Source organism: Leucoraja erinacea, chromosome 18 (assembly GCF_028641065.1).
Source record: "Leucoraja erinacea ecotype New England chromosome 18, Leri_hhj_1, whole genome shotgun sequence".
In the NCBI taxonomy this organism is placed as follows: Eukaryota; Metazoa; Chordata; class Chondrichthyes; order Rajiformes; family Rajidae; genus Leucoraja; species Leucoraja erinaceus.
Window position 1 is genome coordinate 31,803,262 of NC_073394.1, and position 25,766 is coordinate 31,829,027.

Genomic DNA, 25,766 nt, shown 5'->3' on the forward strand with positions numbered 1-25,766 from the left:
CAAATCAGGGCCAACAACAGATGACCTCAGCAGGGTATTTTGAAGAGGGGTCCCGACCCGAAATGTCGCCTAACCCTTTCCTCCAGAGATGCTGCCTGACCCACTGAGTCACTCCAGCACTTTATGTCTATATTTGGTTCCCTGATAGGCCAATTGTTGGCTAGGGGTAGTGTGATCCCAAGAGGGAACCATCGTTGCAAACCTTGGACTGGTTAACCGACATTTACTGCATGGGGGAGGGGGGGGCAGGAGGGGGGTGGGCGGGGGAGAGAGAGAGAGAGTGTAAGTTACCTAAAATTAAATAATTCAATGTTCATAGTGAACACAGACACAAAATGTTGGAGTAACTCAATGGGTCACGCAACATCTCTGGAGAAAATGAACAGGTGGCGTTTGTGTCTATCTTCGGTAAAAACCAGCATCCACAGTTCCTTCCTGCACAATGGATCTCAGTGTCAAGTCTCTGACTCCCGTTGGCAGGCCATTCGGCCCACAGCCCGCCCAGCGATGACTAAACCATGTCACAGGGGGATGGTGTGAAGGCGGAGTTAGACAGAGCTTGATTAATGTTACGGTTGGGGAATGGGCCATAATATGGCCAGGGAAATGCTGTTATTCGTGACGACCCCTCCGCCCTTTCCCAGCTGTTCTCAATCGCATCCCTGGCCACACAAAAATGTATACTTTAAGAAGGAATACACGGAACATTTAAACTCAGAACGCTTCTAACAGAGTGAGCCATGTGAGCACTTTGATCATTCTCCCTGTATTAGCATTTGACAAAATAGTCGGAAAAAAATGTTTAAAAGTGTTCATACCTTTTGCTATGCCTAATTGGCCCTTACCTCTGCGAAAATAGTCTGATATTCGTAGGTGAAATGTCACCAACAATAATTGATTCTATTATTAATTGACTAATAATTGACTATTAGCAGAAAGATGCAATTATGATCTAATATTATAAGTGCCTCTGTCTTTGGAAGCAACACCAGCAATTTATTAAATCTAACTACATGCGGCACAGTGGTAGAGTTGCTGCCTCACAGCCCCAGAGACCGGGGTTCGATCCTGACTATGGGTGCACCGGTTTCCTCTCACACTCCAGAGATTACAGGTTTGTAAGTTAATCGGCTTTGGTAACATTGTAAAATTGTCCCTGGAGTGTATAAGAATAGGTGGTCGGCGCGGACTTGGTGGGCCGAAGGGCCTGTTTCCGCGCTATATCTCTAAAATCTGAAGTTAGGTAATGTCTAAAGGAACTGCAGATGCTGGTTAATACGCACAAAAGGACACAAAATGTTGGAGTAACTCAGCAGGTAAGTCAGATCTGGGAAGAAAAACATAAAAAGCTGGAGTAAGTCAGCGTGTCAGGCAGCATCTCTGGAGAAAAAGAGTAGGTGGCGATTCAAGACAACCCTTCTTCAGACATCCTAATCGGAATTGAGTCTGAAGATGTGTCTCGTCCCGAAACATCACCTATTTTTCTCCAGAGATGCTGCTTGACTCACTGAGTTGCTCCAGCTTTTTGTGTCTGTCTTCGTTTTAAATCAGCATGTGCAGTTCACTCCTTTACACGGGTCTCTGGAGAACATTGATTGGTAGTGTTCCGGACCCTGCTTGGGAAAGGCATCGATCGCTGGTCGGCGAGGACTCCGAGCTGTATCTCTCAAAGAAGTACATGTGAAAAATTTCTCACGGACCATAAAAATGCGGGACCTTTCAGTAAAGTCCCTTTTAAAGATTATAGTTATGTTCTTGAATCTGATTAACATAACTCATGAATAAGTTGATGTCCATATGCGGATGCAAATCTTTATTTTTTAAATTTAATCCCACAGAAGACAATTTTTACTCACCTTCTGTCCAGCTTCCGGGTTCACTGTTCGCAGGAGTTCCCACGGTACACGCAAGAGTCAGTACGGATATCGCACTGGCCACTACGTGCATATAATGTTGCAATGTTCAACCACAAGTGTACAAGTCACTCTTGGAGAAATTCAAGCTTGTTTGAATTTTCTCCCGAGTCACCAAGTTACACGAGTACCTGCCGTTAGGGCCACGGTGGTCCACGAATGCCGTCCGGTTATCGCAAGAGGTTCCCACGATGTTCAACTCTGGTTAACTCTTGCGTCAAGTCGCCCCGTGAGAAAGGGGTTTAAATGCAATTAAAATTATTCATTATTTTGAAGACTTCTAATACACTATGCTTCAGTATTTCTGATCCTAAGACACTATCCATCAGCATTTTAATGTCAATTATTTCATACTAATGTGTGACCTCCACAATTTTATCATCAATATGCAAAGTCTTACATTTAACTGTACTGAAAATTATTGCCTAATTATATGCTCATTTTGTCATTTTACGATACTTCTTGTAATTTGTTCTTGTCAGAATCAACTACTGATCTCAACAACCACCACCCAATTATTCCAACTTTGTTGAAAATTTGCTTTTTTTATTCCAATTGCTTTTAGAGGCTTTATTCCCATTCAAACTATACTGATTTTGCATCTGTAGAATATTCAATTTAGTTTTATGATCTACTAGACTAAGTGGGACCCGTTGGGTCCCATGTTCACACGGGAGGGCCCCGACGCAATATTCCACCTCTCCACCAATTCCAATATTTGTGGCCAGTGGGGGGGGGGCTTCTGGAGTGCTGGTATGGGTGTTGTTGGCTGCAGGGACTACTGGTCTCCAGAGGGCTAGTATGGACATTGTGGGCCAAATGGATTCTTGGGATGGCAGTCCAGTCCCTCACGCCTGATGTGCTGGCAGCTCACTCACGGCTGGTGGACTGGCAGTTGACTCACGACTGACTATTCCTTGAAATTCCATTTCAAGCAAAGTGCAACGCCACCAAATTCAAATCAATGTTCCTCCCATTTCATGCAGGGTGCAAGGCCACCAAATTCAAGTGCAGTTTCTTACCTCTTCGAGCAGGATGCAAGGCCGCAAAATTCAAGTGCAATTTTATACCACTTCAAGCAGGGTGCAAGGCCACCGAATTCCAGTGCAGTTTCCAACCACTTCAAGCACGGTGCAAGGCCACCAAATCCAAGTGCAGTTTCATACCATTTCAAGGAGGGTGCAAGGCCACCAAATTCAAGTGCAGTTTCATACCATTTCATGCACGGTGCAACAACAACCACATTCAAATGCAGTTTCATACCATTTCATGCAGGGTGCAAGGCCACCACATTCAGATGCAGTTTCATACTATTTCAAGCAGTTTTCATACTATTTCAAACCACCATAAAACCACCATAAAACCACACAAAACACCACACTCACAGTTCAGTAGACATTCAGTGTGTTCAGTTGATTCACAGCTCAGACAGTCGTGACCTCTCCCTCCCCCATCATGCAGAGACTGAGCCACACCCACACTTCCGGGTTTTATAATCCCTCCTCCTCCCACCGGAAAAGGTGTGGCCATCATGGTGTGATTGACAGGAGAGAGATTCTCAACATTTTTTAAACACTAATAACACTTTTGTTTTTCATTGATGGGAAGAATCCTCTGCACCTGATGAGCGGCGGGGAACTGAGTAAGATGGCCAAAAATCACAGCTGTAAGTGGTAGCGTTTTATCTAAAATCAATATAGTGCAAACAGGAAGTTGTCAAGTTTGGACAAACAATCATTTGCAGGCAGTGCCTTTTCACTTCAACCCAAACCCCCCAAACAACCATTTGTAGGCAGTGCCTTTTCACTTCAACCTAAACAACCATTTTCAGGCAGTGCCTTTTCATTTCAACCGAAACCCCCCAAACAACCATTTGCAGGCAATGCCTTTTCACTTCAACCCAAACCCCCCAAACAACCATTTACAGGCCGTGCCTTTTCACTTCAACCCAAACCCCCGTTTCTGGGTCTGGTGTTGGCGTAGCAACGAATCAAAGGCTGGCACCCACAAGTCAGGCAGAAACACACACACACACACACACACACACACACACACACACACACACACACACACACACACACACACACACACACACACACACACACACACACACACACACACACACACACACACACACACACACACACACACACACACACACACACACACACACACACACACACACACACACACACACACACACACACACACACACACACACACACACAGCCATAGAGTTTTAATATTATAATATAGATAGATAGATGATAACTCTTACATTTTGTTCACTTTTCTTTATTTAAATTTGGAATGGCTGGAATGACTGTGATTGAATCATTCTAATTTTATTTTTCTGATGCATATCTGCTTGAATAAATATGAAGATAAATATGAAGATAAAAATTTATTTAATACCTCTATCATTTTCCTGTTGTTTTCTATAAAATTGGGGAGGAAGGAGACTGGAAAGATCAGTGTCTCTGGAGGCACAGGCTCTGGGTAGCAAGTGGGAGGCAGAGCTGCCAGCCCTCACGCATTGAGCATGAGATTCACGCATTTCGCCCAATTCTCATGCTCTCACGCTGAACACAACTTTCTCACGCTCTGTGAGAAATTCTGTGATCACTGAGAATTTCAAAACTAATATCAACTGCATGGGCCGCGGGTGTTGGAGAGCCGGGGCGGAGGGAGGAATGGAAGCAGAAGCAGCGGCGGGGGCAGATGCAGACGGGGAGCTAGGGCTGGCGAGTGTTTGCCGGGCTGGCAAGTCGCTCGCTGCAGCTCCGGCCATGGAGCAGTCTGGGCCATCGGAGGCGTCGGAAGCGTTGCGCCGCTGCCGTGAGAGTCTCTGCGCCTAATTCGCCCTGGTGACTGGCATGACCCAGGCTGTGGCTTGGTGCATCCTGGAGGACAACCAGTGGCTGCTGGAAGTAGGTACCAATCACTGGGTAGAAACGGTGGAAGTTAGTGGCCTTCAAATAAGGGTGGTTGGAGGTGGTTAGATTTTCACTTATTGTAACTGCACAAAAAATGTTGGGGGAGTTCAGAACCAGGGGTCACAGTTTAAGAATAAGGGGTAGGCCAGTTAGGACTGAGATGAGGACAAACTTTCTTCACCCAGAGAGACATAGACATAGGTATAGAAAATAGGTGCAGGAGGAGGCCATTTGGCCCTTCGAGCCAGCACCGCCATTCATTGCGAGCATGGCTGATCTTACCCAATCAATAACCCATGCCTGCCTTCTCCCCATATCCCTTGATTCCACTAGCCCCTAGAGCTCTATCTAACTCTCTCTTAAATCCATCCAGTGATTTGACCTCCACTGCCCTCTGTGGCAGGGAATTCCACAAATTCACAACTCAGAGAGTTGTCAAACGGTGGAATTCTCTGCCATAGAAGGCAGTGGAGGCCAATTCAGTGGATGTTTTCAAGAGAGAGTTACATTTAGCTCATGGGGCTAGCAAAATCAAGGGATATGGGGGGAAAACAGGAAAGAGGAATTTTAGATGATTTTAGATGAACAGCCATGATCATATTGAATGGCAGTGCTGGCTCGAAGGGTCAAATAGCCTATTCCTGCACCTATTTTCTATGTTTCTATGCTTGAGTATATGGCAATAAAACTCGACCACTTGATTTTGAAGCATTAATGCCTGGTGGAGCTATAATGTAGTCATAGAGTGATACAGTGTGAAAACAGGCCCTTCGGCCCAACTTGCCCACACCCGCCAACATGTCCCAGCTACACTACCTGTTTTTGGTCCATATCCCTCCAAACCTGTCCTATCCATGTATCAGTCTAACTGTTTCTTAAAAGTTGGGATAGTCCCTGCCTCAACTACCTTCTCCGGCAGCTTGTTCCATACACCCACCACCCTTTGTGTGGAAAAGTTACCCCTTAAAAGGTTACCTCTTAAAAATACTTCAAACAAAAAACATTGAAATCATATTTCTACAATGCACTAAAACATGATTTTAATACATCAAATTTCAAAACGTCCCTACCGTGGGAGGGGGGGCACCCCCCTCCCCCCACTCGGTTGCTCCCCTCCCTTGTCGGATACCCCCAAGGCCAGTAATTAATGATCGCTCAGCCCCCACTTCCAAAAAAGCTCCACGACCCATGGTTCAGATGGAGAGCACTGCCACATGTGACCGAGGAACTAAGGCCAGTTGTCCGTGACATCTGGATCCCAATGCTCATCGGTTCGTGTTTCGGAGTTGGTTAATGTTAATGTTACTGATTTCTAATTAGTTGACAAAACCTTAATTTATTAATCTGGAATATCCAGGGGGATGGAATAAGTGTAATATTAAAATGACATGTAAGGTGTCAGGCTGTCTGTTACAACATACAGCCCCAATGACCCATTATTTCCTTCAGTTAAATATTGGGAAGGTTGCACTATTGTCTTTAGCCACTCAACTATTGTTTGTTTTACCTAACTGACTATTTCTACCTATCCCCCCCCCCCCCCCCCCCCCCCCCCCCCCCCCCCCCCCCCCCCCCCCCCTCAATTCCTTTCACAGGTTGAATAGAAATGTCCCCAATCTCATTGTTCTATTAATTAAACAGGTAGATGAACATCCTCAAGGAGTGCAATCAGATGGAAACTGATTCAGATGTGATATTTAAGAGCTTGGTCAAAGAAGGGACATATTTTAAAGGAGTGACAGAGATACTTGCAGGGGAATGTGTGAGGAGGTTATTATTTGTCTTTAGTTTTAGCTTGAACCAGGACATCTGAAGATTCAAAATTTAACATAGTAATTGTGCTGATACTGACTCCAACCAACCACATAATCAATATCATCCATTCCGGAGGTTTTATTTTTCTGATACCATTTAAACTTCACTTGGATTTCAATCACTTCAATGTAAAAGTAATTGGGAATGTGGAGCAATGGAACAAAAAATTGCCCTCGGTACATATTAACTGTAATATAATAATGTATGCATGTTGGTAGGTGCAATCAAAACCAAGATCTTTTTATCATTGTTGTGTTCTGAACACCACAGAAAATATGATGTACTCTCAAGATTAAATAGGATATTATTGCTTAAATATATAATAGTTATTGGAGTTTGCATTTGGGAAAAGTCCCAGCTGAGAAGGAAGACAGCAAAATACTGAAAATATTGGGGGTGAAAATGACTTCAGAACAGTTTGTTAGGAAAATGAAGGAAATTGTAACAGAATACATACAACTGAGTGAGTATAATTTTATGGATGAGAAATTGACTTCAACCATGATGACTTCTTTGACAAAGTAACTAGCATGTTAGATAACAAGGAAGCCAATGGATGTAGCAAATTTTGTTATACAAAATTTGGTCCGTGAAGTGCCGCATAAAAGATTACCGCATTAGATAAGCACCTGTGGACTTGAACGTAATAGATTAAGTCTAGGGGGTCAGATATGGAGCTTTATGTGTGGGCCAGATATGTTGTCAGTGCAGAGGGGCTAGGAGCAAGGCCAAGTGTGCATCCAGAGTCAAGGTCTGGAATAGATTAGATTAGATTAGATTTGTTTATTGTCATTCAGACCTTTCGGTCTGAACGAAATTCTGTTTCCCTGCAGTCATACATATAATTTAAAAAAATGACAAAACACATAGTCAACACAAATTTAACATCCACCACAGTGAGTTCACCAAACACCTCCTCACTGTGGTGGAAGACAAAATCTTAAAGTCTGGCTCTTCCCTCTTTGTTCTCCCTCTGCGCCGAGGCGACGGTTCAAACTCCACGGGTGGTCGCTGCCTCGCCACAGCTCAGAGGCCGAGTCGGGTCTGCCGCTGCCGCTGCCTCCGCCACAGCTTCGGGGCCGAGTCAGGTCTCCGCTGCTGCTGCCGCCGCTACAGCTTCGGTGCCGAGTCAGGTCTCCGCTGCTGCTGCCGCCACAGCTCCAGGGCCGAGTCAGGTCTCCGCTGCTGCTGCCGCCACTACAGCTTCGGTGCCGAGTCAGGTCTCCGCTGCTGCTGCTGCCGCCACAGCTCCAGGGCCGAGTCAGGTCTCCGCTGCTGCTGCCGCTGCCGCCGCTACAGCTTCTGTGCCGAGTCAGGTCTCCGCCGATGCCGCTGCCGCCGCTACAGCTTCGATGCCGAGTCGGGTCTCCGCTGCTGCTGCCGCCGCCACAACTTTGGTGCCCAGTCATGTCTCCGCTGCCGCCGCTACAGCTCCGTTGCCGCCAGCTCCGCCATTAGGCTTCGGCGCAGACGGAGACGGGGGATACGACCGAAGAAAAAGTCGCATCCCCCGAAGGAAGAGGCCAAAGCATTGTTTCTCCCACCCCACCCACATACATACACAACTTAATAAAACAAAATTAACTAAAACATGACAAGGAACAAAACGAAAGAAAAAAAACAGACGGACTGCAGGTGGGCCGCAGCTGTTAAGCCAGCACCGCCATCTAGTACTAGGTGTGTAGTCAAAACTGGGACAATGGGCGTGTTCAGCACTGGGAACCTAAGCAGGCAAGCAGCTATGATCAGGGTAGAATAGGGGGCCAGGTGTAAGGCTGGACTCAGGGTCAGGAATGAGAGAAGGTATGCAACTGGAGTCAGGGTCAGGATTAGTGCCAGGTGTGCAGTGAGACCCAGGTTGGTCAACATGGGCCAAGTGCTTGATTATAATCTGATTTCCATACATGAATACACTAAGATCATTCATGTGCTGCACCTGTTGATCAGAGCCTGTCTCTACTGTGGAATGTAATTAGGAATGTAATTTAGCATAACCTTATTCATAGCTAATCCAATTTAAAGCATAAATATTGCATTCAAGTGCAAGTTAAAAGACTCGCTACAGTATGCACCAGATTGCACAATTTCAAACTGAAAAATGCAAAAGCTGCATACCAATGGGAGGGGGGACACCCCCCTCCCACACCTTCTCCCCGCACTCAGTTGCTACGCTCCCTCGGGCTTGGTCTCTCGCAATTTCTCACAAAATGACCTGGACATGTACTTTCACTCCAAAAATTTTGATTTTCAATTGCATAATGCTGTAAAAAAGTGTTATGTGCAAATTTGGCAATTTCTTTGCAAAAATACCGAATAGGATGGTAAATCGTGCGGAGATTATAAAATTAAAAGAAATACTACATTGAGACGTAAAAGAAGCATAAAAACAGTTTTTTTAAAATTATTTGGTTTTTCTAAACTTCCAACATTAATTAAAATCTAAAGATATGAGATTCCATGGTTGTTAATTTTCAAAATCAGAAAGTTTCTGTTTATAACTTTCATTCTGTTTAAAAAGGAGTTTTAGGCACATCTATTAGATTATACAGCAGCTTCTCACTATTCCATATATCATAGAAAAATATATTTATTGCACAACTTTTGGAAGAGGAGGGAATTTTGGACATAATCACACTGTTTTTACTGGGGTGGGGCCATTCCACTTCAAAAACCGATTTCTGATTGACTGAAAAACGATTGCAAAGGTACATAGTAATCTGTGTAGGAAAGAACTGCAGATGCTGGTTTAAATCAAAGGGAGACACAAAATGCTGGAGTAACTCAGCGGGACAGGCAGCATCTCTGGAGAGAAGGATTGGATGACGTTTCGGATCAACAAGATACATTTATTTGTCACATGTGCCAGTTGGCACAGTGAAATTAGATAACCATACACCCATACAATAAAAATAAAGAACACAACACACGATAGAGTTAAACATAAAACATCCCCACACAGCAGAATCAAAGTTTCCCACTGTGAGGAAGGCACCAAAGTCAGTCCCCGAGCCCTGCACAGTCGCCGCCACGGGAGGCCCGATGTTCAGGTCCGCTCGCCGGGGTGATGTAAGTCCGACGTCAGGGCTGGGGGACCTCCTCAGCGGCCTGGACATCTTATCGAGACCCTTCTTCAGTCTGTAGAATCTGTTCCGAGATAAATAGTGATTTTTGCCCTGGAGGCTAGAAGGACAAATCCTTGCCAATCATGATGCATTTTGCCAGTTGACTCTGGACAATTATTTTATGTAGAATGTGTCAGCAAAGGTAAGTGAGAATATAGGCACAGTCATCTTACCTCACCTCCAAGGATAGCCCATTACTCGCCACCCATTCTAGGCTGCCGTCTGGCGAACCATCACTGCACTCTCACAATTGCAAGTAATGCTAGGGCGATAGACCTGTACATAATCTTACAGGTGAAGTCTAACAAACTCCCACATCATTTTAGTAAGACATTTCACCTTAGTACTTAAATGCTTGCAACAGCTGCATTTTAACTTTCAATGATTCACTAAGTTTCCACACAGGTCCCTCAGAATCACCAACACATTTCAATCTCTCACCACCAATTAAAAACTCTATTTTTTTATTTTTTCCATCAAGGTAGATGATCTTAAAATTGTCCACATTATATTCCATCTGCTGTGTCCTTGCATGCTTACTTAGCACTTGAAGTCTCCCTCCTTACAATCATTTCCCACCAATCTTAATATCACCAGCAAACTTGGAAATATTACATGATCACTTCATCTAAATCATTGATATAGAAACTGAATGTCTGGGGTTCCCAGCACCCATCCTTGTGGCAACCAGCTAATCCTCAAATCATGCAAGTCAATTACATTAATCCGTCCCCTCAATTTTTTTAAAGAACTTTTTGCATGGCAACTTATCAAGGGCATTTAGAAAGTTCAATGGCACCATATTGACTGGCCTCCCCCCTTATCTTTCATTCATCGGGTGGTGCCAGCGTGGTGGCTGCCTCGCCAGTCTTTTCGCCTTCTTTGGTATTTTTAGTGCATCTAAATGTATGTTTTAATGTTTCTCAGTATGTGTTATGTGGGGAATGTTGGGGGGGGAATAGGGGGGAAACCGTTTTTCAGTCGCTTACCTGGACAGAGATGCGTCTTTTCTGTGTCGCATCTTTGCCCCCCCCCACCGCGGCCCACCAACTGCATTGGCGTGGCCTTTCCTACTGGAGACAGCCCGGAGCTTCGCGGAGCCTGGGATCCTGTTGAGGATCACCAGTGTTGGAGCTCCGGAGTGTTGGGCCTGCTGACTTTAACACCATGGAACTGTAGTCTGCGGAGCTTCTAGCCACGGGCACGACGCTGACTTGAACATCGCGGAGACCTGGGATCTTTTGCCGAGAATCGCCAGTGTTGGAGCTCTGCCCAGCTCGGCCTGTGGACTTCGGAAGCCGCGGTCTCTGGTAAGAAGCGGCCGATTCAGAAACTCCAAGCCACTAAGTGTGTTCTCTCCGTTCCGACGCCGGAGTTTCGATTATCCCGGTGAGAGGGCCTGTACATCGGGACGTCCGTAGCGGCGACTGCGGAGGGTTCAAAGGCCCCGACCACGGGAGAACAAAATGGAAGATGACTGAACTTTATTGCCTTCCATCACAGTGAGAAACATTGATTCCACTGTGGTGGATATTTATGTTAAATTCAATTGTGTATTGTGTTATTTTTATTCATATGGTTGCATGGCAACTCAAATTTCACTGTACCAATTGGTGCATGTGACAATAAATGTGAGCTTGAACTTGAACTATTTTCATTAGGTCCAACTTCAAGAAGTTCTGCTATGTCAAACATGATTTCCCTTTCATTCATGTCTGTTGATGCTGCTGAACCCATGTTATTATTTTATGAATGTTCATTTCCTATTTTCCTAATACAGTAAAACTATGATAAGCCAGTGGACTGAGGACTTTGGTAGTGAGGGACAAGCAGATTTTCTGGATGTTTCATTCAAATATCGGACAATTTTTAATTTTCTTCTTTTAATTGGTACAGAGCAGTATGACACATTTTCCAGTAAATCTTGCAGGTTTAAAGGGAACATGGGAAGAGGAACATGGATCTATTGAAGGAGAGCATGGTGAATGGGTTCCCATTGAGTCGGAAGGGAGCGCAAGAACAGGAGCCTCGGTGACTGTGATGGAAGCATGGGAACAAGTGCCCAGTTGTATTAGAGGGAATGTGGGGACAGGACCAGAATGACCTACTCCTTATTTTGAGATGGAGAACCCCCCAGCTCTAGACTCAACATATACTGTGAGGCCTCCATGTTGGTAATAAAAGTAGAAAAAATAGTGAGAGATTTTGAATAATCTAAGATCACCTCACATTTGTATTTGTATTAGATGTCACCAATTGAGGATTTGCAGCAAGCAGTAAATTAATATATTGTTCATTTTAATCACTTTATTACTAATAATTTGTCATTGGCCCTTCGAATATTTAATTGACCTGTTTAGTGTTCCATCCGTTAGAGCCATATAGTTTGAGCAAGGGACTTGTTACTTCTCCTTATTTAGTTTTCTGGAGAGATGCAGCCTAAAAATGGACCCTTTACACTAATTCTGCATGCCCCATTTTATTTTATTCTGTGTGTGTATGTGGACCATACACTAGTTAAACTTGAAGTGTATTTATTCTCTCGATCAATGAATTTGTTTGGATTTGTTTTTAAAACTTGTGCAAGAAGAGCATAAATATTGGTCTTTGATCAGCAGATATTAGTGATCAAGGTTTGAATATTGGATGTGTTCCAACATGTTGACAAAGTCCAAATTGAAAGGGCACTAGTGAAAGCAATTTAGTACGCAAACCATAAAGATAATTCCAAGTAACAGTGCACACAAGTGTAGTTTTAAGTACCACCTTTGGAACAGTTGAAGTGGACTGAGGAAGTATTGTGGTTTTTAAGAGGAAAAAGTTGCTAAAAGTTAATATTCAATATTCACCGCAGGCTTTTGACCTCTCAATGGATTTGGGTCACAAAGTTATGACACGTTTAGTTGAAGAGCAAAAGTTAAGCGAATGGTGGAGTTGATGTGGAGAAAATAATTTAGGTTGTAAAGATTGTCTCAGTTATATTTTTACAAAGAAGACCTGTTTTGAATTGATAATGTAAAGTTTTCTCCTTTGTACAGACCTACTTCCATGACTTTCCAGGCTCTTCTGTAGTCAATAAGTTGGAGCTAGCCTTAAAGAGTGAGCCATTATTCGAGCAAGTTAAGATCATGATAGAGAGGGTAATTCTAATATCTTTATAAGAGAATATTTTGATCAGGTGACCAAAAATGGAGTGTGGGATCTGGAGACTCAGTAACTGAAAGAACACTCTGGAACCAGGATATTGGTGAGTTGTAAGGCAACACGGAAACCAGTGTCCCGACGATTCGGAAGAGAGCATGGCATACATTAGTTGATTAGCTACATATCAAACTATCCAGATTTCTATACGGTAAGAGAGTAGATTATTGGAGTTGTATTGCAATAGATAGTTTATTATGCCGAGCACTGATGTTTGACGACACATGAAACTGCGGATGCTGGAACCTTGAGCAAAACATAAAGTGCTGGTGGAACTCAGAGGATCAGGCAGCAACTGAGGAGGGAATGGACTGATGACATTTTGGAGCAGGCTTCAGGCTGATTGTACTGTAGTGGGGGGGGGGGGGGGGGGGGGGGGGGCAGGGAGAGAAAGCTAAAAAAGAGAGTTGGGGGCAAGACGAAGCCTGACATGTGATAGGTGGATATAAGTGAAGGGGATTTAATTAGTAGATGAGTAAAGTTGCAATGGTAGAGGTGAAAACAACATAAATGGGGGTCAGATAAGGAGAAATGAGAAGTAAAGCCAGAGGGAGGGATCTGTGTGGGAGGGGCAGAGGAGACAAAGGGGTATAAAGGAGAAATGAGGGACTTTTTTCTGGGAAGGTAATCCCCAGTATCACTGAGGACATCTTTATATGTTCTTGCATGGTTGTGTTCATTAATCAAAATATCACTTCTATCGGTATCTCTATACATGCCATAATGACTTTCAACCAGTGGCTCTAACACCCATAGTAATGAAGTGTTTTGAGCGACTGGTTATGCAGCATATAAAAAATAGTCTACCTGCCGACCTAGACCCACTGTAGTTCGCCTACAGAGCAAACCGATCCAGAGGACGCAGTCTCAACAACACTGAACCTCGTACTGTCACCCCTTGATCGGAAAAATACTTATGCCAGGATCCTCTTCATAGACTTCAGCTCTGCTTTTAACACAATCATTCCGCAGCAGCTGGTGGAGAAGTTGGAGCTATTGGGGGTTGATGCTGGCACATGTAACTGGGTCCTGAACTTTCTATCGCAACGGCAGCAGACAGTCAGGGTGGGCAGTAGGACATCAAAAACCATAGCCGTGAGCACTGGCTCGCCCCAAGGCTGTGTCCTAAGCCCCCTGCTGTTTAGTCTGCTTACACACGACTGTACTGCTAGACTCAACAACAACTTCATCAACAAGTTCGCTGATGACACAACAGTGGTGGGTCTCATCAGTGACAATGATGAGTCGGCGTACAGGATGGAGGTGGAGCTGCTCACAGGATGGTGCAAACCCCACAACATCATTCTCAAAGTGGGAAAAACTAAGGAGATGGTGGTTGACTTCAGGAGGGCAGGAAAACAACACCATACACCTCTGCACATCGATGGAGCTGATGTGGAAAGGGTCAGCAGCGTGAAGTTCCTAGGACTCCACCTGTCAGATGACCTGACGTCCACGACCAACACCACAGCACTGGTCAAGAGAGCCCAGCAGTGACTACACCCTCTCCGAAGACTACGTAAAGCAGGTCTCCCCACTACACACCTACGAACTTTTTGTAGGGGGACAATCGAGAGCATCTTAACCTACGGCATCACTTCCTGGTTTGGGAGCTGCAAGGCGTACGAACGGCACCAACTAGACAGGATTGTGAAGACCGCCAGCAGGATTATTGGTGCTCCACTCCCTTTCCTGCTGGACATATACAGGAAGAGATGTATCAGCAGAGCCATCTCCATCATCAAAGACCCCTACCACCCATCGCATCACATATTCTCCATCCTGCCATCTGGGAAGAGGTACAGGAGCATTAGCTGCAAAACCAGCAGGATGCTCCTCAGCTTCTTCCCGCAGGCTATAAGACTGATAAACGGACTTTGCCCCCTGCCAAAGTATCACGCACCAACCACCAACCTGGACACGCTGTAGCAGAGCCACTGTCGTACCGCTGCTGATCGGAACGCCTGTTGATGTTTAGTAGAGAGTAGAGTGTTAATTTGTTCATGATATATGTATTTTTATTTCTATTTATTTTTTACTGCACACTGAATGGACACTGGTTGAGCAACGTTTTTTTGTTTCCTCTGGGTATGTGAGTACTCAGGAAAATGACAATAAAGATATACAATAAAACTCTGATCTTAGATGTGTATGTATTTGTGTGTGTGTGTGTGTGTGTGTGTGTGTGTGTGTGTGTGTGTGTGTGTGTGTGTGTGTGTGTGTGTGTGTGTGTGTGTGTGTGTGTGTGTGTGTGTGTGTGTGTGTGTGTGTGTTGCTCGTGTGCGTTTCACATCTCCTCGAAAACGCGACGCGCTAATGGTAAAAAGTTTACATATTCCGATAGAGATTGATGCCGTGATGTCAAAAATCGCATTATCTGAAAATGTCATGCATTATTTCTCGAGTCTTTTATGAAACTTGGAAAATAAACGAGATGGTCTCGCTGATGTCGTCACAATGGCTCTGCTGCCCTATGTTCCACATGCAGTGAGTGACATCACCTCCCCTCCCCTCACTCCCCCCTGATTCTTCAAAAGACGCAAAAAGAACGAGTAAGTGGGTTCTGTACTGCAGCTCCCGAGCGCTTCCAAGGGCTCTCAAACGCTCACAAGCTTCTCGGCTTGCTTTTCCAGAACTTTCTCAACAGTCATTATATCACTTTGATTTATGAGGCTTAATGTTGACTTCCACATCGCTAAAGATAAGAGTCTGATTGAACTTCATTGTTTTGGTTTAACTTCAAAAATAGTGTATTTTTTGTTCTTTAAAGACTTTCCAGTCTCATTTAACTGTACTAATTCCTAAAGATAACATTTAATTACAAAGACAGCGCTTTTTTAATTTTAAAATATATTTCTAACGTTAAACTTTCCCCGTTTTTTACTTCCTGTTTTTTTCTCCAGTACTAATTTCTTTATAATTTTAAAAGTTTGCGGTTATTTACTCTGACAGATTTTCGATCGCTTTCAAAAAGATTTGCTGTTGATTTGGAAAGACTCAGATACCCCCTCCCCCCTCTTTTCCCCCTTCTTCTCTCCCCCTCTGTTCTTTCCCCCTTCCCCCCTCTCTCTCTCTCTCTGTCCCTCCCTCTCTCCCCCCCCTCTCTCTCTCTCTCTCTCTACCCCTCTCTCTGTGTCTCTGCCCCTCTCTTTGTGTCTCTGCCCCCTCTCTCTACTCCCCTCCCTCTCCCTCTCTAGATGCGCCTGTGAGTTAGGGGCTCCTCTACATGAGTGGATAGGGCGGGGATGGGGTAAAAAGAGCGAGTGAATAATAGGGTGATTTCGCAAAAGGTCACTGGAGCGTAGATCCGCACCCACGTGACCGAAAATCTCAAGTGGAGGACATGCTAGGCATCCGGTACATGTTGGTGGATGGGAAAACATGCACTTTCCCACCCGTTAAAAACATAGAAAACGGCCAGGTTTTGATCTGCAATTTATTGTGCCAGTCGGGGTGACCGTGAGGCACAGCTACCTAGATTTACAGTAAAAAAAAACGATAGAAACTAAGGTAAATTAAAGAGGGAGCTGAAGGTGCCAATCCATCGGAAGTGAACAGCGGACATTTGCCGTGGAGATTTAAAGGTCCAAAATATCGGGAATTATCGCGTTTGCTCGCTGAATTTCATCAAAAGTAAGGTCAATAATGCCTTACTTTTTATGAAATTCAGCGAGCAAACGCGATAATGGACCTTTAAACCTCCACGGCAAATGTCGTGACATCACCCTATATTAATATATCAACGGGGATGGTTAGTGTGTGTGTGGGGGGTGGTTAGTGTGTGTATGTGTGTGAGGGGTAGTTAGTGTGTGTGTGTGACGCTGCAGGCTGTAAAAGGACAGCGACGCTGGACGGGGGGTGGGGAAAAGAGTTCCTTTTGCAGCATGTTGAGAGTCTGGCCAGCGGTAAAGTTGTGGGGAGGGCAGGAGCGTTGAAAAGGAGGGGGTCGGGGATCATGCCAGCATCCAGCTCAAGAGCGGGTCAGCGGGCAATGGATAACAGGACAGCGGGCGGTGGAGCTTACCCCATATGACAGTGCGAGTAACCTCAATTGATCCCTTGTTCGCGCTGACACAGGAGTAAGCTCCACCCGCCCACTGTCCTGTTATCCATCACCAGCTGACCCGCTCCACTCTATGATCTTTGTTCTTGAGCTGGCCCCCTCACTGTTCAGACGGAGAGCACTGCCAGAGGTGAGCAGGCCGGCAGAAGGTGCTGTGGGCCTGGCGGCCGCTCGTGACCACGCGAGCTGCATCCCTCCCTGGCCACAAAGCGGTGGCTCCGCGCCCGAAGCGCCGCGGCAGCAGTGAGTGAGTGGGTTACTGGCATGATCCCCGACCCCCTCCTTCTCAACGCTGCTGCCCTCACCTGCAACTTTACCTCTGGCCAGACTCCCCACACGCTGCGAAAGGAACTCTCCCTCCAATTGGTCCTTTGAACTAGTATTATGATTCAATAAGATCACAACGGATACAACTTGTCCCAGTGTGCTCCCGTTTTTCCCACCATCTCTCCACCTGCCGTCACCCTCCACCCCCCACCCATTCAGTAATTCAGAAAGGAGGAGATTTGGAAGCCTTGGGCAAATTGAATTGTTACTTTCTTTATTTTTATTTTTACGGCGAGAACAATCTGCGCATGTGCGGTTTAAGATTTTTTTAAATCTGACTGGCTGCCTTCCCTGAGTAATTACTCACGGCACGTGTCTGAATATGACTCATTTATAATTATCTATATAATTAAAAGCGTCATCTTGACCACTTCGTGTTTGCGCTGTGTCTTGATATTAGAAAAAAACGCTACCACTATGGCTGTGATTTTTGGCCATCTTACTCACAGTCCCCCTCCGCTGATCAGGCCCCGAGGATTTGAATAAAAGTAAAAAAATACTGGAAATACTCACAAGGTGGAAGAGAAATCTGTGGGAAGAGAAACAAAATTAATATTTGAGATAGAAAGCCCTTTTTTCCAACCAATTAGCCCAATTTCACTCTCCACATATGTTGCCTGGCCTGCTGAGCACTCAGTGAAGTGTTTCCAGTATTTTCTGACGCTCAGTGAAGTGTTTCCAGTATTTTCTGTTTTAGATTTTCAGCATCTGCAGTTTAAAAAAAATACCCTAACTTACTTATTGAAGTGGATGATGAGGTGTTTACTAGCATTTTCTGTTCTGTTTTAGATTTTCAGCAGCTGCAGTTTTTTTTAAAAATCACTTACTTATTAAAGTGGATTTTGAGGTGTTTAGGTCCAATGTCCTAACGTTGCTCTTGTTTTTTGTTTGTTTAGGTGCAACTTGTGCGGAGAGGGAACGAGTCGGGGTTTTGATGTGTAGGAACTGCAGATGGCGGTGTAAACTGCAGATAGACACCAAATGCTGGAGTAACTCTGTGGAGCAGGCGGCATCTCTGGAGAGAAGGAATGGGGGTGACGTTTCGGGTTGAACCCCGTCTTCAGCTCCGGGGAGGGGAGGGGAGGGGCGATCCAACGGTCGAGGGCGGGAGCTCGGTTTGAGCGCCTCCAATGGGGGTGGCGCGAGCTGGGCGTGCGGGCGGGCGGGGCCGCCGGCGCCATATGGGAGACAAGGGGCTACGCGCACTCAGTCGACCGTTGACGGGCGTCGAGGCAAAATGGAGGGCCATCGGGATGAAGCTGGCGAACAGCTGCAGAGCTGGAAGAACACCCGGGCTGACCTGGTGAGTGTGGCCGGGACCATTCAACGTGTAGAAGGAGCCCGCGGACAGCCGAGGTTGCGATGGGGACGGAGTGGAGGGACCGTGCGATTTAAATCACTTTCGGTTCTCACAAGATGTTTGTTTTGTTTCGGATGGTAATCACATTTCTTCAACGTAGCAGAGACGGCATGTGAGGAGGAGCCGGAGTTGAAGGCGTTTGTTTTCCGGAGAAAACTGAGGAGAACATGAGAAATGGGTTAAGCGGTCGACTAGCCCACTTGAGCCAGCCAACAAAACCCTAGTTAATAATCTAATACTCCGTTATCTTTCTACGCTGTCCGGCATAGTCCATTATTCCATTTTAACCCCTCAACAAAATAATATTTTCAATGTTTTAACCCTTTGGGAGAATTTCAAAATATCACTGACAATTTGCGTCGCTCATTCCCGAAAAGGCCTATCTCTTTGAAAATGTCTGGGGGGAGAACATTCTCCCTGCCCCATAAATCCATCTAATGACTGTATATTTCAATGCAGTCCATCACAAGCTTGTCATTTCCTTCCAGTCAGTCCATCTTCAGGAAGGCTTGATGTAGTGTCAAGATTGCCTGGCACCCAGGCTATATTCTTCTACTTTTTTGGGGAGCAGATGTAGGAGTTTGAAAGTTTTGACATCCAGACTTGAGAACAGCTGCTTCCACACTGCTACCAGGCCCCTGAACCAACCACCACTTTCACAACCCATTTGTGGAGGTATTGATGTATATACAATACAATACCGTTTATTTGTCATTTGAACCTCACATGAAGTTCAAACGAAATTTGGTTTCTGCAGCCATACAAGAAAAGAACCAAGACACACCAACGCAATTTACACAAACATCCATCACAGTGAATCTCCTCCTCACTGTGATGGAAGGCAAAGTCTTGTCTCTCCCCTGCTCTCCATTCCTCTCCCAAAGTCAAAGCCTCCAGCGGGCACTAGCAAGTCCGCAGCCATTTAAAGCCGCGCCGGGTGATGTAAGGCCCCGCTCCAGGTCACTCTCAACCCCGCAATTCAAGCGGGAGAAGTTGCCGGTGCCCCGCAAAGCAGTCTCCCACCGGGGACCCGCGAGCTCCCGATGTCACCATCCACCGGAGTCGGATCGCAGCAGCACGCCACCGCAGCTCTCCCCCCTCCGAAGCTGGCCAGCTCTACGATGGTAGCTCCGCGGGCTCCGTGACTCGAGCTGTCGTTCCGGTTGAAGGCCGCTCCACGGTGCTAGGCCCCAATGGCAACGGAGACCCGACAGGGAAAAGGTCGGGTCCCCATGCAGGGAAAAGATTTAAAAGTTTCCCCCACCCACCCTCCGCCCCCCACACATACACAGTCAAAAACCCACCGCAAACTTTACATTCTACAGGACAATAAAATAAAAAAAGACAGACGGACTGCAGAGGCTGCTGCGACGTCGGTTGCGCTGTCTAATATTCTAACTCCCCGATTTGATTACACTTTGTTGTGCTTTTTTTGCACTACAATCTTTACACCATTCTGTTTTGTACTGGTGCTATTGTTGTATCTGTCATCTTCTGTTTACTCTGAGCTTTGTGTGTAAAAATAATTAATTTGCATCATGATTTAAATAGCAATAGGCCTATCTGAATAAGGCCATAATTAGAAATGGGGTAATTCAGACCATCAAGCCTACTCTGCCATTCAATAGAACTGTGGTTTGCTGTGAATTATTTAAAGTCACTTTTTCTGCCTCTTCCCCATGTCTGGTGCCCTTGTTGATTAGAAATCTATCTAAGCATGCATGTACAAAACTATACCCCTGTTGCAAGAGTCTCAAAGACATTTAACCCCTGATAGACAAAAGCCTTCTCCTGGTGTGGTCTCACCAAGTCCAAATATTTGAATGCAACAGATTTGAAATTTAATGATTGCTTCATATGACTGCCTTTCAGAATCATTGTCTTAAATTTCGAAAACCTCTTGAATCATCTAAAATCACCTCGCATTTGGATTTGTCACCAAGTGAGGATTTGCAGCAAGTAGTAAATTAATATGTTGTTCATTTTAATCACTTTATTACTAATAATTTGTCGTTGACCCTTCGAATAGTTAATTGACCCGTTTAGTGTTCTATCAGTTAGTACTGTATAGTTGGAGCAAGACTTGTTACTTCTCCTTATTTAGTATTCTGGAGAAATGCAGCCTAGAAATTGACCCTTTGCACTAATTCTGCATTAATCCCATTTTATTTTATTCTCTGTGCGCATGTGGACCATTCATTTGACATTTCACTAGTTAAAATTGGAATGTATTCTCTCGATCAGTAAATTTGTTTGGATTTGTTTTTAAAGCTTGTGGAAGAAGAACATTGGTCTTTGATCAGCAGACATTAGTGATCAAGGTTGGAATACTGGATATCTTCCAACATGTTGACAAAGTCCAAATTGAAAGGGCACTAGTGAAAGCAATTTAGTATGCAAATTATAAAGATAATTCCAAGTAACTGTGCACACATTTTGAAGTGTAGTTTTAAGTACCACAGTTGAAGTGGACTGAGGAAGTATTGTGGTTTTTAAGAGGAAAAAGTTGCTAAAAGTTAATATTCAATATTCACCGCAGGCTTTTGACCTTTCAATGGATTTGGGCCACAAAGTTATAACACGTATATTTGAAGAACAAAAGTTAAGGGAATGGTGGAGTTGATGTGGAGAAAATAATTTAGGTTGTAAAGATTGTCTCAGTTATATTTTTACAAAGAAGACCTGTTTTGAATTGTTAGTATTGTAAAGTGTTCTACTTTGTACAGACCTACTTTCATGTCTTGTCAGGCTCTTCTGTAGTCAACAAGTTGGAGCAAGTTAAGATCATATAGAGAGGGTAATTCTAATATCTTTATGAGCATATTTTAATATAGATTTAATATATGGAACAAAGTGAGTTCATTAATTTGAAAACTGACACGATGCTTTCAAGCACCACCACATAGAACCGCTTGTAAATAGTAAAGACACAAAAGCTGGAGCCCTGAAATACATGGGTTACTAAAGAGATATGGGTGGAGAAACATTAATGGAAATGCACCATCGCCTTTGTGAAAGGATGAGAGAACAAGGCAAAAGATGTAGTCTACAGAGAGAGAATGGTCTCTGAGGAAGAAACTATGCATGCGTGCTAAGCATTGGGAGATTGAATGTGGTTTAGGAAGGGGAATTATTTACAATCTGGTACTGTTTGACAAATGGAAATGAGATTGCAGGAGCTGTAATATGTTCTCATATGGAAGGAAGATTACTGCACTGATATTAAAATAATAGGAAAATCAAAACGCACAATAGTACAAATGCAACAAAAGATGCATGATCATAAGGTTTTGAAATCCTGTTTGTATTAATTGACTGCATATTCCAAGTGCTTGTTTTGGGCCAAATAAGAACCTGAAACTAGCAAGGTAAGCTGGTGTAGATTTCCATTTACATATGGCTGAAGTAAGATCCCAAATATTAAACATTTATGTAAATATTGACTGCAAGTCGAGATAGTGGCCTGAACGGGTATGCTTTTCTCCATAAAAACATTGATTGAATTTCTGGTATGTCATGTTTCATCAAGATTTGCAATGCTCATTTTTTCTAGAATGTCGATACTTTGACCACTGGAGCAGGCCATCCTGTTGGAGACAAGTTAAATGTCCTTACTGCAGGACCAAGAGGGCCACAACTCATACAGGATTCAGTGTTTATTGATGAAATGGCACACTTTGATCGAGAGAGGATCCCTGAGCGTGTTGTACATGCAAAGGGAGCAGGTGAGTTGATACTTGAGGTAAGAATATTTTGTTCATTTGTAAAATGAAACTGGGTAATTAATAAATGCTATTCCCAACCAAATTCCCCAAAATGTTGGAATTCCCTTGTAAACACATGCTGTCTGGTTATTCGGGGCTTGAGATTGATTAGTAGGACTGGGTTACAATCCCTAAGATTTCACTACAATTGACATTCTTTGGTATGACCACTAGGTGAATTTGCTAACAATCAGACACATCTTCAGTTGTGTACCTCAACGTCACTGGGTGTTTCAGCCTTTTATCACAAGACCCCCCTCAGTCGAGGCAGGCCCACCGCAGGTTGATCAGACCTGGGTGTGTGTCTTATTGGTAGCCTCCAGTTGGTCACCTGGAGGCCCAGACAGCGTCTTTCCTCTTCAGCCACAGCTAGTGACTGTTCCGTTCGGCGGCATTGGCAAGTTCTTTTATTGCTCTCCTTCATGCCTGCCCTTTGACTCCTACTTCCCTCAGGAGCCTTGCGGTGGAACTGACTACAAAGCCCCTGCACCCCACCTCCACTGGACACACCCTTACCCTCCAACCTCTCTCCTCTGCCTCTGCTGCAAGGTTTGAATATCGAAGCTCTTTCCTTTCATAAGCCTCGTCCACCGCCTCCTCCCATTGGGACCGTCAGCTCAATGATGAAAACACGCCAACAGGAGTTGGACCAGAGAACGAGGTCTGGTCACAGGTTGGTAACTGAATTTCAACTGGGAACGAAAGCCTCTGGCCTAGGTCAACACGCATTTCCCAGTCCCTGGCTGCGTTCAGTGGGCATGAGTTGAGAGGCGAGGGGTTAGTCCTCCATTTCTCTCCTTCCCGGATGAAGGATGCTATTTGCAGGAATGTTATCTGGGCTTTGATAGGCATGGCGTTGGTGGTAACTCTCTTGCACTCGAGTTCTGCGGCCAAACACCTCAGCATCTGGTTGTGTCGCCAGGTGTATCTGCCTTCTGTTAGGCTGGTCTTACAACCAGCCAGGATTTGCTGGAACTGCACACAGGGGGCAGGCTGGATCCTCTCCCAGTCAAAGATTTAGGTTTGTGGGAGAGGGAAGGACGTCATATGTCGCTCTGATAATGAAGCTCAACTTATTTGACTCCATGGTCCACAGCTCCAATGATGCAGTTGATGTCACCAGCCAGAACAACTGGCTGGGATTTTGCCAGCAGCAATGAGAGCTGTTGGATGTTGCCCATTTGCACACTTCGCAGAGGCAAAGTGTACACATTGATCAGCTGGAGTGGAGGGTTATGCCCCTGTCCCACGTAGGAAACCTGAACGGAAACTTCTGGAGACTTTACGCCCCACCCAAGGTTTCCGTGCGGTTCCCAGAGGTTGCAGGTTGTTGCCAGAGATTGCAGGTAGTGGAAGCAGGTAGGGGGACTGACAAAAACCTCCGGGAACCGCACGGAAACCTTGGGCAAAGTCTCCAGAGGTTTCCGTTCAGTTTTCCTAAGTGGGACAGGGGCATTAAGATGCATTCTATCTATCACAAAGGGTTGTCCACACCCCCCACCGCCTCCCTGACCAGTGATCGAGAAGCTCCCTCCCTGCAGCAGATCCCCAGGCTGGAAGTGTGACAGTAATTGTTCCTCAACCATAGCAACAGTCTGTGGGGCCACCATTGCAGGGCTCTCACTTAACTTTGTTTTCCTGTTGCCAACCGGGCAACCTCAGCAGCGTTTTATGTTGCCAAATGACAGTTTAGGTGGTCATTTAAGACAGCTTGCATGACGCGTGCGATAATGTGCTCGGACGAAATGCGTAGTTACCAGTCGGAATTATACCAGTCGGAATTATGCTCAATATTTGAAGCATTCACATATTATTTCTGCTTCAAATAAAGTCACAAACTAAACATATTCACCAATCAAGACATGATATACCACAATGACATGCAGCAAAATTACAATACAGTATCTCATCTCTTTTTACACATTGCGATGAATGCAATTTCTATTATTTCTTTCCACTTCCAAACAAAAATCTGGTTGGATTATTCAGCGTATGATCAACCTCGGTGAGAACAAGTGCAGGCTTGGTGATCGCTTCGCACAATGCCTCCACTCAGTTTGCAATAGCCAACCTGTTCTCCCGGTGGCTCAGCGCTTCAACTCCCCCTTCCATTCCAAATCTGAACTTTCTGTCCTGGGCCTCCTCCATGGCCAGAGTGACGACCACCGTAAATTGGAGAAGCAGCGCCTTGTATTTCGCTTGGGCAATTTACACCCCAGCGGTAGGAACATTGACTTCTCCAATCTCAGATAGTCCCTGCTTTCTCCTCTGCTACCCAGCTCTCCCTCAGCCCACTGTCTCCGCCTCTTCTTTTCTTCTTCCCTCCCCCACCCTCACATCCGTCTCAAAAAAGGGTCTCGACCCAAAACATCGCCTATTTCCTTTGCTCCGTGATGCTGCCTCACACACCGAGTTTCTCCAGCATTCTTGTCTACCCATTCACACAAGTTCTGTTATCCCACTTCCCTCACCCACTCGCAACACATTGGGGGCAATTTTACAGAGACAAGTTAACCTACAAAGCCAATGCGTCTTTGGGATGTGGGAAGAAACCCACACGCTTGCAGGGAGACTGTGCAGATTCAACACAGACAGTGCCCGAGGACAGGATCGAACACAGATCTCTGGAGAGTGAGGCACCAAGTCCACCAGCTGGGCCGCTATATTTTATTTTCCAACACACAAAACATTAAACGTCGTTAACTTTGGTTACTAAAAAAAGAAAGAAACTATCCATTTTCAGTCTTAAATCTCTAAGTGACGATATGTCCCCCTTTACAGCTACTGTATGTTTTAATTCAGTTCAAGACTATGGGGTTGACCATAAAGTTGCTGCCTAATATTGCTAGAGACCCGGAATTGATCCTGAATATGGCTGTCTGTATGGAGTTTGCCCCCTTTCCCTTTGATCGCATGGGTTTTCTCCGGGTGCTCTTGTTTCCTTTCACATTCCAAAGGTGTGCAGGAACTTTTTTCAGACCCAACCCAAAACGTGATATTTTCCTTTTGTCCAGAGATTTTGTCTGACCTGTTTAGTTACTCCAGCTTTTTGTGTCTATCTTCAGTTTAAACCAGCATCTGCAGTTCCTTCCTACACACATTATACTATACCATAGAACTTTATTAATCCCAGGAGGGAAATTGTGTGTGTGTGTGTGTATATATTTTACGCACACACATAGTTTTCTCATTTATAACATTGTTTACAGAGTACTATGTTTACATATTCTGTTGTGCTGCTGCAAGTAAGGATTTCATTGTTCTA

General features: G+C 44.9%; 1 protein-coding gene across 1 annotated transcript in view; it reads left to right on the forward strand.

The window, feature by feature from the left end:
- Nucleotides 1-18,522: 18,522 nt before the first annotated feature.
- The window catches only part of cat (catalase), a 38,971-nt gene continuing 31,727 nt past the window's right edge, over nucleotides 18,523-25,766 (forward strand). Inside the window, exons 1-2 of the mRNA XM_055649740.1 lie at nucleotides 18,523-18,680; nucleotides 22,291-22,462. Of these exons, the coding sequence (XP_055505715.1) occupies nucleotides 18,615-18,680; nucleotides 22,291-22,462 (238 nt within the window). The 5' untranslated portion in view covers nucleotides 18,523-18,614. The remainder of the gene's footprint in view (nucleotides 18,681-22,290; nucleotides 22,463-25,766) is intronic.